We start from the raw sequence: 17,989 nt of genomic DNA on the forward strand, positions 1-17,989 counted from the left end.
CACGGGAAATAGAGTTTGGACCACCACAAAATAGCTTTCAGTGTATTGCTATTACACCACAACTCCCAGCATGCATTGCGATAAAAAAAGAGTATTGCGTCCCTGAAATGTATCCGCTTGGTTACGGTGTCGACTGAACTCAAAAATGCGTAATTAATTATTTAATTTGTATTAAATTCCATAAAAAAAATCTGTTTTATTTTCAGTGGAAATTTCTGTATGATATAGGTTGTTTTTTTTGATCTGTAGAAGAGTCAAATTGGGTTAATATAAAAGGTAGGAACTATTATTTTGTTACACGATTTCGGGGGCAGTCGAGTAGAATTCACAGTAGGACCTAAACAGTGACATGTGTGGCGTTCAAGTAGCGTAGGTAGAAATTAGACAAGTTTAATGTTTTTTCCTGCATTGAAACATTTATAAACAAAACAAGGTAAGGTTGACTGACACTTTGAACAAAGTGTCTTGTAATAAAATAATAAAATGTTTGTGTTTAGCTGTTATAGCCTTTACTAACCTCTGTTTTCTATTTGACTGCAGAGACTTGTCTTTTCTACTACTGTGAACATGGACGCGCTGCAGAGGAGAGAGATTCAGGAGGACATGGTTCAGTACCAACTCTTCTTGATGCAGCCAGACGGTTCAGCTTCACAGCCCACTGAGGAACATCTCACACATCTGGTAGAGGAGACGTTGGCAAAGGTTGCCCCACTATTGATGCAACACATCTGGCAGCATCAGTCATTCAACCTCAAGTATCATCCTGAGAAAGGTATAGGTCAATTTTCAATTCAATTTAAATTCAATTTGCTTTATTGATCATGACTGTCAGGTGAACAATATTGCCAAAGCGTCAATTCAATAATAAATAAAAAGAAATAAAGAACAAAATAAAAAAAAAACATATATATACATATATACAATTCATTAAGCAAATTACAATATATAGATATTTAAAAAGCATGTAAATGGAAGAAAACAATAAAGAAGTAATTCATGTTTGATGTGTCAATAAAACAAACAAACAACTAAAAAAACAATTAATAACAATATATTGCAATATCAAAGGATAAATGTAAAAAAAAAACAGAAAACCCCATGAAGTAGAGGAGTAAATAAAAGGCAGAGTGTGAGTTACATCTATGTGTTGTTGTGGTTGTCTCTTAGGCTGGGACATGCACTGACATTAGTCTTTATCAAGAACACCCTAGAGAGGAATTTATTTAAAGGTCCCATATTGTAAAAAGGGACATTTTCACGTCTTTTATATTATAAAGCAGGTTTAAGTGCTATACATAAATACTGTGAAAGTATCGAAGCGCTCAATATACGGAGAAACAACAGCCAGTATTCAGAAACTGTGCGTTTGAAACAAGCCGTTTGTGATGTCATAAATATACAATATTGAGACCGTTTCACAGTTTTAAACGTAAACATTCTAAATGTGTCCCAGTTTATTTCCTGTTGCAGTGTATGTAAATTGCATCAGCTGACAGGAAGTAAACCTGGACCCAAGCTGTTTCCTAGCAACGCAATTCCGTTGTCATTCTTTTGAAATGCACTAAAACGGAGCGTTTCAGACAGAGGGTGAATACAGGTATATTCAGACAGACCGTACGAGAAAAATAATGTGTTTTTTGAACATTAAAGCATGCAAACATGTTCTAGTAGAAACACAAAATACAAGCATGAACCTGAAAATGAGCACGATATTGGACCTTTAAATATTGGTACACTTACCCACACTAAAGACTTATATATATATGTTATTTTTAATTGACAGGTGATGTCCCTGCTCACATTGGAGGTAGCACTCAGTTTGGGGATAATGTGGAGGACGAGTGGTTTGTTGTTTACCTCCTGCAGCAAATCACAGAGGTCTTCCCAGAGCTTGCTGCCAGGTGAGACAAAATGTGCTCTGAAAACTAATGATTTCATTGCCATATCATAGTGCTTAAACATGCATCAGTTTTAGATGTTTGTCATTAGCTTCTCTTTTTCATGTTTTTGTGTGAAGAGTTGAGGACAATGATGGGGAGTTTCTTCTGATTGAAGCAGCAGATTATCTTCCCAAGTGGCTGAATCCGGACACCAGTGAAAACAGGGTGAGTCGACCAGATGAGATGGCAGATAATATGATGATGATGATGTTTTTCTATAGTTCATGGTCTTTATCACAATTTTTGTTTATGTCTGTTTAGAGGACCATACCAGAGGGATTACATATCTTAGCCCTTTAAATACAAATCACACTGCCGACCATTTCCCAAAGCATACTGTAAATCTGAGTAATCTAAAAGAACCTAATTTGTTTGATTTGAAACATGTGGTAATCACCATTATGTACTGTTCAGTTATGACCTCGCCTTGGACTAGTTTTAATATTCTTCCTTGTTGGCATGTTGAAGCACAATTCCTCTTCTAAGACTTCCAAAAACCAACACTTTTAATGCAAGAAACAATCACCTTTACCTAACTACTAACTTTGTGGTAGTCCGAAATCTATTTAACATAATTCATGCATACTTATTTTTTTGTTTTGTAATACAAAAGCTGCCAGGGCAAAGCTTGATGTTGATCATGTAACTGTAAAAAAAAAAATACAAAGACTCCCTCATAGGGCCCTTTTTAAATATCTTCCTCTTGTCATTGTATGTGTTTACTGTGAGTTTAAGCCTTCATTGTTCCACTTATTCTCTTTTGCAGGTCTTCTTCTACAGAGGAGAATTGCATATTATGCCCTGTCCCTCCAAATCCAGTCCAGTGGGGGTCTCAAAACATGTGGCACCAAGTGTGGCACAAGCTCTAGCACTGCTCTCCTCCCACCCAGAGGCCTGTCGGGCAAGCCCCAAGATCTGTTCAGCCCTGAGGAAGCGATTAGAGGGGTGAGAGGACACCTATCTTTAATACACAAATGTGTTGCAGATTCAACGTCATTTACATTTTTATATGCTTTCCACTGTGGATGCTCTGACCCTGACCTATTTTTACACTAAAGAGGAAAAAGCAAAATGCAAGTATCAAGTGTTTCAGGGTGCAGAATCAGTGTTAAAGTGATAAAACACTTGCAGAAGCATAAGAATAGCTTGTTAACAGCCTCATAAATATTTTATGCAAGTGGATAAAAACAATATGCGACTGGTATCTGCAGGTATTTGTAAATGTATCAATAATGAAAAAGCAAATCAATCTCTACTTTCCACTTAGGTACCCAGAGAAGATTAAAGCTGGCCTCCATCGAGCCCACTGCTTCATACCCTCAGGTATCGCCATGGTGTTAGCACAACGACCAGATCTGGTCGCACCCGCAGTGTCAGCGTTCTACCTGCGAGATCCAGTAGACCTGCAGGCATGTCGAAGTTTCAAGACCTTTCCCCCCAACACAAGAGTCCTCACCTCGGTAAACGCACTTAAAGATTCATTATTGTAGCGGTCTAGGCAAAGAAAGGAAATTATTTCAAAATACTGCTTCTGTGTTGTTTCATAAATGTGTTTATTTTATGCACAATACTGTAATCACTGTTTGTGTTTTAGTTTTTTATTAGTATGTTTCAGCTTTTGTGAAATATCTTCAAACCCTTTATGCAAACCATAACCTTGTGTGTATATGTATTTCCAGGTGACATTCAACCGTTGCCTGTACGCCCAGCTGCAGCAGCAACAGTTCACCTCAGACCGGAGGAGTGGCTTCACCCTGCCTCCTCACTCTCATCCCCAGTACAAAGCCCATGAGCTCGGCATGAAACTGGTGAGCCATCATCTGTGTTTCCAATCTGTCTTTTGGATTAGTACATTTATGCATTGGGTAGGATGCAAGGTGGCCTTTTAGTGTGGTATTTGACTATATGTCTGTCTCTGTCTGTCTGTGTGTGTGTGTCATCATCAGGCCCATGGCTTTGAGATCCTGTGCTCTAAGTGCATGTTGCCATCATCGGAGCCTGATGCCCCCATCAGTTGTAACCCTCAGTGGAAAGGCTTCATGGACAGCCTGAAAAAGAACGGCTACTTCCGGGTTAGTCACACTTTTTTGAATGTTGAGGTCACGATCAAGATAAAGAGTAGCTACTTCACCACACCTGGAATATTAGGTTAGGCATAAAATGTCAAAGTTAATGCAATAATAACGTGTTAATGCAAATTCGTTTTAGCGCCGCTAATTTCTTTAACACGTTAACGCAACTTGCGATTTTGAGGTTGTAGCGGGCTCAGTTTTAAAGCTAGAGTGAAGATACTGGCATCAACTAGAAAATCTAAGGAATCCATTGGTACCAACCATATCATACTAGCTCACCGGGAAGGAATTAAACTCGCACTAAATTTTGGCCAGGAAAAACTGGTATGGCTGTTTTCAAAGGGGTTTACCTCTGACCTCAAGATATGTGAATGAAAATGGGTTCTATGGGTACCCACGAGTCTCCCCTTTATGCCCACTTTATGATAATCACATGCAGTTTAACACACATTTGCATAAAGCAGCATATTTGCCCACTCCCATGTTGATAAGAGTGTTAATTACTTGACAAATCTCCCTTTAAGGTACATTTGAACAGATAGAAAATGTGTGACTAATTTGCGATGAATTGCGATTAACTATGCACAATCATGATATTAATCGCGATTCAATATTTTAATCGATTGACAGCCCTATTAAATATGCAACATACTACCGTGGAAAGTTTATTTTATTGTTTTCAAAACGCAGGGAGAACTGGAAGGTTCGGCCCGTTACAGAGAACTGACAAGATCCGCGGAAAACTTCTTCAAACAGTCCGTCGCCTCAAACTCAAGGTGAGGACCGTGGCTGTGCACGTGTGTATGAACACTGTGTGAATAATATGCCTTCCTGCGACATCCGAGTGTATCGGTCTGAATGTACCTGTTGTCTACGTTGTTTCAGTGCTTCGTCCCCGGGTGAGGAGGTTCTCCAGCTGCTGCAAAGCTGCAGTCCGTTCAACTTGGAGGAGCTGAAGAAACAAGAGTCACAGCTCCCCCAAGAGGACAGTGAGTGAAAGTCTATCTTCTGAATATGAAACGCTCTTGAAAGACACTTGTGAAAAGTTTGTAGAAGAGCACATTAACTTGAGTTTGTCTCAGTTATATTTGGGTAGAGTGGTGACCGGTCCTGACAGCAGAAATAAAGTCAAAATGTCTGAACATAGAAATATAGAGAATGGTCGACCTTTACATATATATTGGGTAAAGTCTGCCCGTGGAGATTTTACTTTTTACTCCTGTACTTACTATAAAATAAAACTGAAATGACATTGCCAGAAAGTAGACATTGTGTTTGTCTCTGCCACCTGGGATTTTCTGCTTCCTGCCAATTTCCTTTCACTTTCTCTCCTTTTTAGTCTGCATCCTCCATTCTCTACTCTCTCTCCCTTTCAAGCATTTCCCATAGTTAGTTGCTTTTTGTGTCTATATCCAGGTGACAGCTGGCTGGATATCACAACTCAGGATTTGGAGCGCATGTTGCAGGAGAGGAGTGGGGGGAGAGCTGATGTTAGCGGCCAAAACTCCAGCTCAACCAAACAGACACAGGGTGCAGAGGAGAGGAGGAAGGAGACGGACGGCGTCAAGGAGGAAGAGGAAGCTGTTTTCAGCCTGGTAGCAGTCAGTCAGGGGATGAAGAACTTCCTCAATGCCATGTCGTCGCATGAAGGTGCCGAACTTCCCTGGTGAGACCGACTGACAGACTATCTGGCCTGCACACCTGATTGATTTGGCAATATTTAGCCAAGATCATCAACGGCTAATGCATTTCAATGTGTATCGTCCCGCCGATAGTCTTTCAGTTCAGGTTTCACATTGTTTTTTTCTCTGTATTCCAGGAGCAGTTCAACTCAGCCTTTCAGTTTTGATCCTGACTCCATGTCCAACGCACTGGACAGACTGCTAGGTAGGTAGAAGTTATGAAAGATGTGGAACGGTAAAAAATAACTATCAGAAACTGAATGTGTCTGTCTTTGAATTTGTATAGGAAGCAAAGAAGAAGAGCTAGATTCAGATGATCTAGATGATGATGATGATGATGATGATGATGATGATGAAGAAGGTGATGAGGAGGAGGGGGAGAAAGAAGAGGGGTCTTCTGGTCACACAGAGGTGAACGGGACAGAAACGTTGGACGGTCTCAGAGGATACATGGACCAAATGGATCAGGAGCTGATGAGCACTAATATAGGGCAAAGCTTCAATCTGACGGTAAATTATATATATAACATATATATATTTTCCAAAACATAGGTGAAATAATGCACGTGTGTCATCTTGAATCTAGTTATTGAACCAATTGTTGTCCTTTCTGCAGAATTACAACAAGGCCGGCTCGGACAACGGCTCCGCTCAACCCTCCGCCACGGACGGTGTCCCGAAATATGGAGGGGTGGAAGAGACAGAGGAGGAGATCCAGCCTCTGGACGTCGACCTCAATCTGGTCGCAAACCTGCTGGAGTCCCTCAGCTGCCAGGCCGGGCTGGCCGGACCGGCTTCTAACCTGCTACAGAGTCTTGGTATACACCTACCACCCAACTCTGACCACTCGTAAAGGACAAGAGGTAGGCTGAGAAACTGAAACACGCAGCAGCTGGGATGAGCATCTAGAGCTAAAGCTGTTAGCTGAATGCCTTCATTCACATTGACGGTAGTCGTGTTGGCAAAGCACTCATGGAGGTCGTAGACATCCTGTGGAGCTATTATTGTAAACAAACACTGTTTTGTTTACATTAAGTGTTTTCTCACCGAAACTTATTGTTTGCACTGTCAAACTGTATTATTTAGGAATGAAAAATACGTTGGGTGCATTTTCTACATCATAACACATTAGCTTTTGGATTGGACATGCATAGTTTGTAGTTTACAGTTAGTACTAAATATACTGTGCACCAGTACAAAAAAGGAAAGAAAGCTCCTACACGTGCACAAGATACATTTAAGATGACGCAAATGTGGTAAAAAGTTATTTTTAAAAGACAGTCACTATATCCTGACAGTAGTGCATGAGACAGATAATCTGTGAAAAAATCATGTTCCTCTGCCTCCTCCTGTGCTCCTTATGGCATTTGCAAGATTTCACTGTAAATGCCATTTGGAGCACTAGGAGGAGGCAGAGGAACATGATTTCTTCACAGATGATCTGTCTCATGCACTACTGTCAGGACATAATGACCGTTTTATAAAAAATAACTTTATCATATTTACTTAAAGTTACCAACAGCAGCTTTAACACATCAAATTAACATAATGAAATTATGTACAGGGTTTTACAATATATATTTTTTCCAGTGGATAGTTTCCTGTTTGGTCCATCTTAGTGTGCAAATTTTGGTATAGATATTATAGGATGTCTCCATCAATTACGTACGATTGGGAAATGTTTATGGCCGTGTTAAAAGAAATGCATTTATCTCCAGTTATGGTTGCAGTGTAAATACAGATTTTTTTGTTCTGTCTGTGTTGCGATGAATCTTTGTCAAGTTTTTATTCATGTTCCTTTATCCAACAAACCAAGTCTGTGACAGTCTGACAGATTTTTGATCAGGTTTACAGAGGGGTTTTTAATACATGCAGCTTTGTGTAATGATGGAATGTGTGTACTGTTGTGTACTGTTTTTGGAGAGCACTTACATTTGGTTGTTAGAAACAATAAATATTTTTTGGAAATAAAGTCTTATCACAGTGTGATTTCAGTTTATACAGATTATCTTTGGTGCACCATCATCAGGTACTTCAACTTTATTATCACATTCACATTTGCTACTTATATTTTACAATATAATACATTTAACAATTAAATAATAATAAAAAGCATATTCTTAAATTAGAACCATTTAGCTTCTGGTAATGGCTCAAAGACGTTGGTGACAGCACCATTTAATCCATTTCATTGCGATCCCTTCTCATCTGACTAACCTCAGCAGTCAAATTCATTCAAGGGCAACTTCTACAATCCTCTGGTTAAAAATTAATTCAGTCGGCGCCTAGGTTAGCTCAGTTGGTAGAGCGGGCGTCCATGTATTAAGGCTTGGTCCTGACCGCGGCGGCCCGGGTTCGAATCCGGCCTGTGGCCCTTTCCGCATCCACTCTCTCTCTCCCCCCTTTCACGACTCTATCCACTGTCCTGTCATAAAAATGGAAAATGCCCCCAAAAAAATAACTTTAAAAAAAAAAAAAATTAATTCAGTCAAGGATCTGAGTTTTAATATTTTTAACACTGTTAAGTAAAGGCAATAAAGCGTGTTCAACGGTCTGTCCAGTGCGAAAAACCCGTTCCTCGTCGTCGTTCCTTCTCATCTGAAAAAGTTGTCAGAATCATTCAAGGACAAACATGGGCGTTTAAATCTGTTCATCTTAATACTGCTAAGTTAATTATGTCACAGCATATCCAAAACTCTGTGTCCACTATCAAGAACTCTCTCTCATTGTTTATCAGACAATGATTTAAAAAAAAAAATAGCCACAATTCTCCTCAAATGTCCCCAGCTTTTCGTGGATAAACATTACAAAAAAAGATGCTTGTTGATATTTGCTTCAGCTCTAAAAGAAAACTTGTATTGTGTGACTCATGCTGCTGATATGTACTCGTTTCAGAGTCGCTGGTTTAGAAACTGCTGCTGTGCCTAATGTTCTTTACCCAATTGGAACAGAGTGATCTTTGTGATGTTTTGTTTATACTGTGTCCTGTACAGGTGCTCAATTTCTTCATTCCTCTGACATTGTCCTGGCATCCTGGCAAATATTTTACAACAAAAGTCCTCAAAGTTCTTGCACAGTGTAAGCAGCAGAAGCATATGGAGTACATGTTAGTATTTAAAGGTACAGTGTGTAACATTTCAGGGGATCTATTAGCAGAAATGGAATATAATATTCATAACTATGATTTCATTAGTGTAAAATCATCTGAAATTAAAACTTGTGTTTTCGTTAGCTTAAAATGAGACCTTCATATCTACATAGGGAGCAGGTCCTCTGGCGGAGTCCGCCATGTTGCTCCACCGTATTTCTACAGCAGCCCAGAACAAACAAACCAAACGCTGGCTCTAGAGAGAGCCTTTCACGTTTTTATGTTACCTGACGGCTACCGTAGTTCTCCGACTCGCTTGTGAAACTGTGGTAACGCGAGCCGCAGAGTGCAAAACCGTGGCACCGCCAGCCGCCGTCTGACTTCCGTTGCTCCTAAAGTAGTGTTATTATGGCAAGGATGGCCTCCGAGCGAGGTGAACGGTGTGACCACGGTTTTGCTCAGTGGCTCACGTTACCGCAATCTTGGTAAGGGAAGAGTGAGCAGAGGGGTACTCAGTTGGTTGAAATTTGCAACCACACCACTAGATACCACTAAATCCTGGCAGAAATGGAGTACAATATTAATAAGTATGTTTTCTTTAGTGTATAATCACCTGATAATAAGAATCGTTGTGTTTTTGTTACCTTAGAATGAGTCGTTTATATCTACATAGGGAGCGGGTCCTCTTCAGGGAGTCTGCAATGTTGCACCGCCATGTTAACGGGACAAACCAAACCATGTTAACTTTTCCTGCTTGGGCCGGAGTCGATAACGTTACTCACTCCCGTCGCCGCTGCACTCTCTCTCTCTCTTGCTTCACCATTCACTGCCAACATACACACACACTCTACACACTGACACACTGACCTACGCTACTCTTACAACAACTGGCTCTAGACAGGGCCATTTGCGTTTTCGCGTCAGCCACCGTAACGCTCCAACACGCTTGGCACACGGAAGAGGCTTCAGCTGGTTGCAATCTCCTCACCTCACAGCTAGATACTGCCAGATTTACAGAAGTAAAACTGTCAACTGAGTAATAAAAGAGAAGAAAAAACATAACCTAGTTTTCATTTATACTGTTGGACCCGACTGTTAATCATTAGCTTGATATTCGTTTACGACACGCTATCATGGTTACCAATGATGTTGCTTCTCTGCTGATATTCTGTATTTTATCTTGGTGGCTCAGTAGCACAAGTCTTGTTTAGTGATTCGTTTTTCTCCATAAAATTAAATGACGCTGTGGTCATTAATGTGGAGATTGAATTACAGTGAGTGCATGTCTCGTTGATGAAGTACAAAACAGTCAATGGTTTTTCTGTAGTCCTTAAGAGTGAAACTACAAAAGCTGGAGGAACGGCTGCATCACCTGCCTCGCCGAGTGTAGCAGTGCCGCAGCAAGCGGTGAGACGCACATAGCTGATATACCGACCAGGAAGTTCAGCAGCATCCCCAGCAGGAGAATAGCGAGCAGGTATCCATGGAAGAGCAGGCTTTGCCAGTTGCTGTGACTCAACACCTTCCAGGGACTGTCCGGGTGCAGCAGCCACAGGAGGCCCAGCACCCAGCTCTGGTTGACCAGCTGCGTGTAGTAGATGTCAAAAATGGAGGCTTGGGCATCGGGCGAGTGGCGGCACTCGGCTTCAGACACTTTAGCCAGCCAAGTCAGAGACAGACTGTGGAGGATTAAAGCCACAGGTGCATACATGTACTCCAGAGGATCGACACCTGACAGACCCCGGGAGGCTGCAGAGAGAGAGAGAGAGAGAGAGGAGGTTGATTAGTGGTCAGTTAGTTCTGAGGTGAAGAATCACCACTATCACCTCTAAATAACATCTAACCTTTTTTACCTGTGATGACAAACGATGTCCCACCCAGGATGGAAATCAGAACTGAGATGTGGAGAGACGGAGGAGATGCCAGCTTCTGAGAGAAACTGAAGCCCACAGTAAGCATGGGCAGCAGAGGCAGCATAAGCGGGAAGAGGCCGACGTACGAGCTGCTAGCCTTGGCCCACATGGCCAGCACCGCATGGACGCTGATACAGATGGAGGGCACCAGCAACCTCTCACCCAGGGACCTGGAGTAATGCTTCAGAGGCACCAGATCCAGGACATGGAGGAGGTTTAAGAATAAGAGAGAGACCAGCACCTGGAAAAGATTGTGTCAATAGAACGAGTTAGAATAGATAGAAAGAAACACAAAGCACTAAAGGAAGTATTTTAGTCATACTGATATAAGTCTGCTGATTAGATGCTTAATAGACAAACTACATGCAACAACTCATGTAATGGACGTTCAGGGCCGATTACAGAGAGCTGTAAAGCGTATAGTAACATCTATATTTCGTAATTAAACTGCGATTTCCCGTCTTTTATACCAAAACTGTTGCTTTGTTTATTTTTTTCTACACTAGTTTTAAATTCCTGACTTACAAACTAGAGGTGTCGCGATATACCGGTATTGACGATAACGTGATATTTAAAAATGAAATATTGATATCATGTTAATCATACAAATATGATAATATCATGTAAATAATCCAGCGCCTCTTAAATCACGCTTTTTTCAGTTATGGTTACAGACTCTCTCTCCACCTCCATACAATTGTATTTTGAGTAATTAATTTGCCAAAAAAAGGACATTTTTGAATTTGACTGATAGAATTATGATTATTTTCAAATTTTCTGAAGATAACCTTATTGTGAATTCTTGATAATTCATGATAATCATGTAGTGAACAGCTGTTATCGTGACAGCCCTAATGCAAACCAGTAACGTGCTGATCCTGTGCTTATACTTTGCTGATTTTGCTGAGATGATTAGTCAATTAAATTGATAGGTCAAAATATAGAAAATGAATGAGTGACAATTTTCAGTAATCAATTGATTATTTATGTTCTGTTTAACTGTAAATTGAATACCTTTAGGTTTTGTTGGACAAAACAAGCAGTTTGAAGACATCTGCACTATTACCTTACATTTTATGGACTGAATAGTTATTAAATTTATCATAAAAATAATAATCTGAGTAATTGATAATGAAAATAATTGTTGGTTGCAGCCCTAATCTAATGTCACTGTATTGTATTTTCGTATATTCTTTCCTATTATTCTGAATGAGAAAACTGCTTGCAAAAAATGATGAATGCATTGTCTTATTTAAAATGCCCTGCATCATAACTCATTTATGTCCTATTGTTTTGAAGCATACTGTACATGTTTAATGACCAAAAATACACACATAAATGGAGGATAAAGATCCGGGATGTGTGGATATGAAGTAGAATATACCCATCCAACTCCTGCGATTCACTGACATTACTACAAGCGGTATGCCACTTGGATGAATACAACTTTAACCTATGGACTAATGTCATTCAGTCTTTACAGCCCCTCCCGGTGTGTCCTTACTTCAGAACGTGTCAATCACAGGTGTGTGTGGCTTTGTTGCATAAAACCACTAGTTCCTCTTGTTTATAGTGGGATGAGTGTAAAAACCAAGGCAGAAATCATAAAGCCTACATTTTCACTGCATTTCCCTCATATCCACACAATGAATGCATGTTTACAGTCAAGGTCAATCTGCACACTTACATGATTCATTCACAAAGTCATTTGCTAGTTTCAACCTTTGGTTGGGGTCACATTTGCATCTGAGTCCTTTGGTCAGCCATTTAGTTAAACATCTATTGGCCACGAGTGTTAATCAACACTGAGGCCCTTCTGTCACTCTCCACCAATAACATTACCACATGCCCTGTCCTTCAAACAAGCACACACACACACACACACACACACACACACACACACAGCAAATACTGAGTTACACTGTACAGGAATGAAGTTAACTGAACTGAATGATTAACAACAATCCAATAGAAGAATTATACATTTTTTTAAAGAGTTGTCAATGAATGACAAATTATTATTACTTATTATTTATTTTTTTAATTCTGCATTGTTTTACATAAGGGTATATACAGTATGTGCAAGTTTTTAGCCCTCTGAGACCCGTGATAGACCCGTTTTTGTCTATTTAGGGGATACAGGGGTTCTTTAGGGGGAGATAGCAGGTTAACACTAGATCTCACATAGAAGTGGCGTACATCATCTGAAAGCTGGGAAACCTGAAGATTAATGTGAGATGCAGCTCAGCACTGTGTGTCAAGTTATTCTAGTCATTAATCAGAAATAAACATTTATTTATTTATTTATTACTTATAAATTGTGAAAGTGTATAAGGGTTTAGAACATTATGATAAAATATATGATGGCCATTCCATGCTCTATTATGTCACATAGATTTGGTGCTAAATTTAACCATTTTTTACCACTCGAGAATTGATCAAAATGATCATAAATCCCTCCAAAATACCACAATAACATACCAAGACCTTGAGGAACATCATAGAAAAAGCCATGCTGTGATTTGGTATCAAAGAATTTTGACATTTGGAGATTTCTGCAAGAATTGTATTTTTTGGCGATTGGATGGCGAACACTTCTGTTCTGGAAACTGCTCAGAAAAACCCTTATTGTCAATATACTTAGGAAAGCCATCCATCCTCTGAATGCTCTAGGTCTCTAGTTTGTGGGTGTAAAGTTTCCTGAGGCTGTGATTATCCTAGAGGTCACCACAGGTCATTTTATACAATGAGGTCAAATTACAAATAAAGGTCTCACTAAAATGAAATGGCTACTATGGGGACTAACATCATCACACATGAATACGATTTGGGTCATTGAATCCACAAGAGTCTCAGCTTTACAGTCATATAAATAATATTCATATAAGAAATATTCAAACACACCATTTTATAATATGCAATTATTACATATTTGTACTGCATGAATAAAACTGTATGGTTTTTGCCCAAAACTGTGCATGTGATTATCATAAAGTGGGCATGTCTTTAAAGGGGAGACTCGTGGGTACCCATACAACCCATTTTCATTCACATATCTTGAGATCAGAGGTCAAGGGAACCTTTGAATATGGCCATGCCAGTTTTTCCTTGCCAACATTTAACCTTACTTTGAAGCGTTATTTAGTCTCCTTCCCGACAAAGTAACATGACATGGTTGGTATCAATAGATTACTTTTTTCTAGTTTTCTAGTTTCATATCAATAGCTTCAGTCTAGCTCTAGAGCTGAACCTGCTACATCCTCTGAAAGACAGTAAAGTTGGTTGTGTTCGTGGCTCTCAGGGGGGTTAATATATGGGACTTTTGCCTATGTGTTGGCAGATATACCATAAAGGCACATGGAATTGCAGTATGATTATATACCCTGCTCTCATGACACACAATACTAATGTGTAAACTTAGCAGCAGGTGAGCAGTTTACACAGGTGCTGGTGGCAGACAAAGAATGTCTCCATATTTGATTGATTCATTCAGATTAAAGTGTAAATCATTCTTAGAAATGAGGCAGCAGACACCAACCTGGCCAAAGCAGAGAGCCACTGCGTAGGGGTAGTGGTACTGAGGGATGAAGATGCCGGCCACAAAGTTTCTGAGTTTGTCAGCCAGGCCGTATATCACCACGACCACCAGGCAGAGGGTGGGAACCAGGGGCTTCAGTGCATGGTTAGACGAAAGACTCCTCGTCGCTGAGGCACACCATCCCCTCCTCCACCTCCCTGAACTGAACACAGCAACTTATTGTATGAATCATACAATTACAATGACACAGCTGAGTGTAGTTTGGTGGGAATTGCATTTGCAGTTTAAATAAAACCAAGAAACCCAAATTAAAAGTAGAACTGAATGTCATCCAAAGAAAAATTGAAAACCAGCTTGTCCGTTAACTCATGTTTGACCCATTGTTGTTGAGCCTAATGTTTTAAATATTGGCCACCAACTGTAGAAGGCTGCTTTGTTTAGTCTGACAGATAACCTTGAAAATGAATGGCAGGTTTGCATATTCGCTGTAATAAACTTAACGCCAATATACCGTGTCTATGCAAATAAAACTTGGCTATATAAATACAGCTGGCGTTCTCGTTTGCCTGGCTCCCAGAATAAGTAAATTAATATATATAGTGTATATATAAAAGCAAGGTGGATTACCTTTTACCCAAAAGACATGCTGTCATTCTGTGCAGAGGTTGCTGCTGGGATCTGTTGTCTGGAGTCAGTGTGGGAAGAAGAGAAATTCACATGAATGTAACATTACTGGCCAGTAAGGCAATCATTACGGCCTCCAAAGATCAACAGAAGAGAATATATAACATCATAACTACTGCTGTTACGGTATATGTTGTTTACAGATGAGCTCTAAAACTATTTGAATATACATGTTTCTTATATTCAGGACTACATTTGCACCGTTGTTATTAGCAAAACTGCCCCTGACTTATTGTTGTCTTGTTCTTAGGTGTTTTAATGAGTTTTTACTATATACTAAGGTCTATAATTCTTACTTAATGCTACTCACCCATAGTGTGCTTTTCTATTTAATATCTCTTTTTTTATTCCGTTTTATTGATGGATGCCTCTGTTTTCCAAACCAAATTTCCCATGCTGAACTAGTTAATTATGAGTCAGAAAATAAATAATAATTAAAAAAATAATCACTCGGTCTACCTATATAAATATATACCTATAAAATAGCCTAGGCCTACTAAAATAATCTTATGTAGCCCAAATAAAAGAATATCTTTATTAAATTAAAGAGGTGTACGCGTATGATAATAGTTAGGCTTTATGTGAAATCATAGGCTATCTTATTTTTTCTATCTTAATTTATTTTGTAATTAGTATTTTATTAATTTATTTTTTTTACATGAACATTGTCACATTTTGGTCAACAAATCAAATAATAATAATAATAATAAATAATACATTTTATATTTATTTATTTATATATAGCACTTTTCAAAACAGATGTAACAAAGTGCTTCACAAGACACTAAATCAGATAAATAAAGTAAAAAATATGGTAACTGTTAAGACAGAACATCAAAGAATATATCAATAATAATAAAGTGGTAAAATTGTAGAACAAGGTGATAAAAACAAAAATATATATAAATGTGTATAAATGACTCCTATATGCAAAATAATAATAATAATAATAATAATAATAATAATAATAATAACATTCTAAAAAACTAAATATCTACAGAATCATAATAAAATAAAAAAAAGAAACACAAATCAGATCTAATCGTATTTACAAGCAGCCAATTAATATTCATACACATAAAGAGTGTGTAGCCTATGTTTGCGGTGTACGCAAGTATTGTGTGATGATGTGTGCTTTACTTCAAGATCTGCACATTTTATTTGGCTTATTTTTATCAAATCAAGCTGAAGAATTTTTTTTAGAAAGTATAGGCTACAAATGATCGCAATAATAACACGTAGGCGCATATTAGATTAACAGCTGCTTTAAAAAGAAACGTCTATTTAGTGAAAACAGTTTTGTCTACATTGTGCACCTCTTTCGGATAGCAGCACGAAAAGATGAAAAAGTGCGACAGAAACATCAATTTACTCACCATTTAGTATTCCTCATAAAGTCGTATTTAATCCCTCTGAGTGATTACTTCCAATAATAACACGGTTTGCATGTAATAACATTATAAATTCCCCCTTTTGTAATAACAAACTCGTGTCTCTCCACCATTCTGCTGAATGAGCCTCTCTGCTCTCTCTGCTGAGGACATTCACCTCTTTTGTTTTTCTCTCTTTTTCCAGATGGACTTTGGCCCTCCTCTATTTATCTTCCCATAATTGGAAAGTAATCTCGGTGGGCAGTTATCCCGAGATACATAGCAACAATAACAGACACCATCTGTGGAATCCCTTATATTAGGATCTCTGTTTGCTGACACATTTTATTACACATTATTGTGTGATAGTGAGAGATACAGCAGCCTCATGAAAGGAATGTGACCTTCTTTGTTATCATGTCATGCATCTAAACATTGATAACAGATGTGCAGGTTTATTGATGTGCTTTCTGCTGATGAGAGAGTAAAACTCAGGCTCTGTTTTCTTTGCAGCTTTGACACCTGTTTGTGACATTCCTGACACTTTCCACCCCCACCCAGCTTTATGTCCCCTATACCTAGCATCATGGAGTCCATGAGCCACATGGCTGCAGTGGTGGAAGAAGTACTCAGATCTTTTACTTAAGTAAAAGTCCCAATGCCACCATGTAAAAGTACTCCATTACAAGCAGAAAGTCATTCATTTAAAATCGTACTTTTAAGTAAAAGCGCAGAAGTATTATGATCAAAATGTATTTAAAGTATCAAAAGTAAAAGAACTTGTTTTGCTAATTATATTTTATTATATTTATATTATTTATTATATATTATATCAGTAGTTTAGTTCACTGGTTCCCAACCCTGCATGGGTCAGACTCCACAAGGTCACGAAATAAGTCTTCGGGGTCATGAGATGATTGATAGGGTAGAAAAGAAAAAAAAAAAATTCTGCTACACAAATTTCTATTAATATTTTAGACTTTTCTCTAATCTTTGAATTTGATCTCTTTGGGATTCAAACAGTTATTTAAATGAAACTATTTGAAAGAGTTGGGGTGCCAAACTAGATCAGCCACTGGTTTAATTTTCAACAAATTGTATCTTATAAACTGATATAAACATGACACATGTTTTTTTTAATAAATGTAGTGAAATAAAAAATACAATATTTCCCCTCTGAAATATAGTGGAGTGGAAGTATATAGTAGCTTAGAATGGAAATACTCAAGTAAAGTACACATATCTCTATACTTGAGTAAAAGTACTTAGTTGCTTTCCACCACTGCATGGCTGCATGAGTGAGGGTCACGAGGCTGAGAGGTCGGAGGTCTGTGCACTCTGGAGCAGCGTGGTGGCCTCTGATTGATCCAGAATGCCATGGCAACAAACCTGTAAAATGCTATCAGGCTGGACGAGCATTAAAAAACCCACACTAACTACACAATGGAGGATAGTGGCTGTGTACATATTACATGTAAGCACACTGATACGTGTGATGTGTGTACACTGATACGTGGAAATGATGTGTACCTACTTGTGTGTAGACTGATATGAGCGATATGTGTACACTGATATGTGTGTATATATTCTTAAATTACCTTTCACAAAGTGTAGATCAGGGGCCTGTTTCACAAAATTAGAATAAAGAAATCCAGGATAAGAGAGAAAGCGAGGCTTGACCTAGACTAGGTTGAGCCAGGTG

At 38.8% G+C, this 17,989-nt stretch overlaps 2 protein-coding genes across 4 annotated transcripts; one reads left to right on the forward strand and one right to left on the reverse strand.

Annotated features, from left to right (window-relative positions):
* The first annotated feature begins 287 nt into the window (after nt 1-287).
* ecd (ecdysoneless homolog (Drosophila)) lies at nt 288-7,666 on the forward strand. The gene is made up of 14 exons (XM_074646213.1): nt 288-433; nt 541-772; nt 1,784-1,901; nt 2,018-2,105; nt 2,707-2,885; nt 3,208-3,400; nt 3,620-3,748; nt 3,887-4,012; nt 4,703-4,788; nt 4,898-5,001; nt 5,429-5,678; nt 5,832-5,899; nt 5,981-6,204; nt 6,311-7,666. The coding sequence occupies exons 2-14, from the start codon at nt 568-570 to the stop codon at nt 6,545-6,547; spliced, it is 2,007 nt and encodes a 668-aa protein (XP_074502314.1). The 5' UTR covers nt 288-433; nt 541-567; the 3' UTR covers nt 6,548-7,666.
* A 782-nt stretch (nt 7,667-8,448) lies between these two features.
* Nucleotides 8,449-16,465, reverse strand: LOC141773979 (uncharacterized). Of its 3 annotated transcripts, none has more exons than XM_074646217.1 (5): nt 16,294-16,458; nt 14,861-14,918; nt 14,234-14,435; nt 10,636-10,936; nt 8,449-10,531 (listed from the first exon to the last, which is right to left on the reverse strand). In XM_074646217.1, the coding sequence occupies exons 2-5, from the start codon at nt 14,884-14,886 to the stop codon at nt 10,125-10,127; spliced, it is 936 nt and encodes a 311-aa protein (XP_074502318.1). In that variant the 5' UTR covers nt 14,887-14,918; nt 16,294-16,458; the 3' UTR covers nt 8,449-10,124. The 3 variants fall into 3 exon arrangements, with proteins under 3 accessions (XP_074502318.1, XP_074502320.1, XP_074502319.1); XM_074646219.1 differs by having other exon boundaries at nt 9,762-10,531; nt 14,868-14,918; nt 16,294-16,459; XM_074646218.1 differs by lacking the exon at nt 14,861-14,918 and having other exon boundaries at nt 9,762-10,531; nt 16,294-16,465.
* Between the last annotated feature and the right edge of the window lie 1,524 nt (nt 16,466-17,989).

The sequence above is a fragment of the Sebastes fasciatus genome, chromosome 9 (genome assembly GCF_043250625.1).
Source record: "Sebastes fasciatus isolate fSebFas1 chromosome 9, fSebFas1.pri, whole genome shotgun sequence".
Taxonomy (NCBI): domain Eukaryota; kingdom Metazoa; phylum Chordata; class Actinopteri; order Perciformes; family Sebastidae; genus Sebastes; species Sebastes fasciatus.

What these genes read in the sequence shown, in the direction of transcription:
- ecd (XM_074646213.1), top strand. Translation starts at nt 568, where the DNA reads ATGGACGCGCTGCAGAGGAGAGAGATTCAGGAGGACATGGTTCAGTAC. An exon ending in TTCCCAGAGCTTGCTGCCAG is followed by an intron (nt 1,902 to 2,017) that starts GTGAGACAAAAT and finishes TTTTGTGTGAAG; the next exon opens with AGTTGAGGACAATGATGGGG. An exon ending in CGGACACCAGTGAAAACAGG is followed by an intron (nt 2,106 to 2,706) that starts GTGAGTCGACCA and finishes TCTCTTTTGCAG; the next exon opens with GTCTTCTTCTACAGAGGAGA.
- LOC141773979 (XM_074646217.1), bottom strand. Translation starts at nt 14,886, where the DNA reads ATGACAGCATGTCTTTTGGGTAAAAG. An exon ending in GCATGTCTTTTGGGTAAAAG is followed by an intron (nt 14,436 to 14,860) that starts GTAATCCACCTT and finishes TGCTGTGTTCAG; the next exon opens with TTCAGGGAGGTGGAGGAGGG. An exon ending in GACATCGTTTGTCATCACAG is followed by an intron (nt 10,532 to 10,635) that starts GTAAAAAAGGTT and finishes CTCTCTCTGCAG; the next exon opens with CCTCCCGGGGTCTGTCAGGT.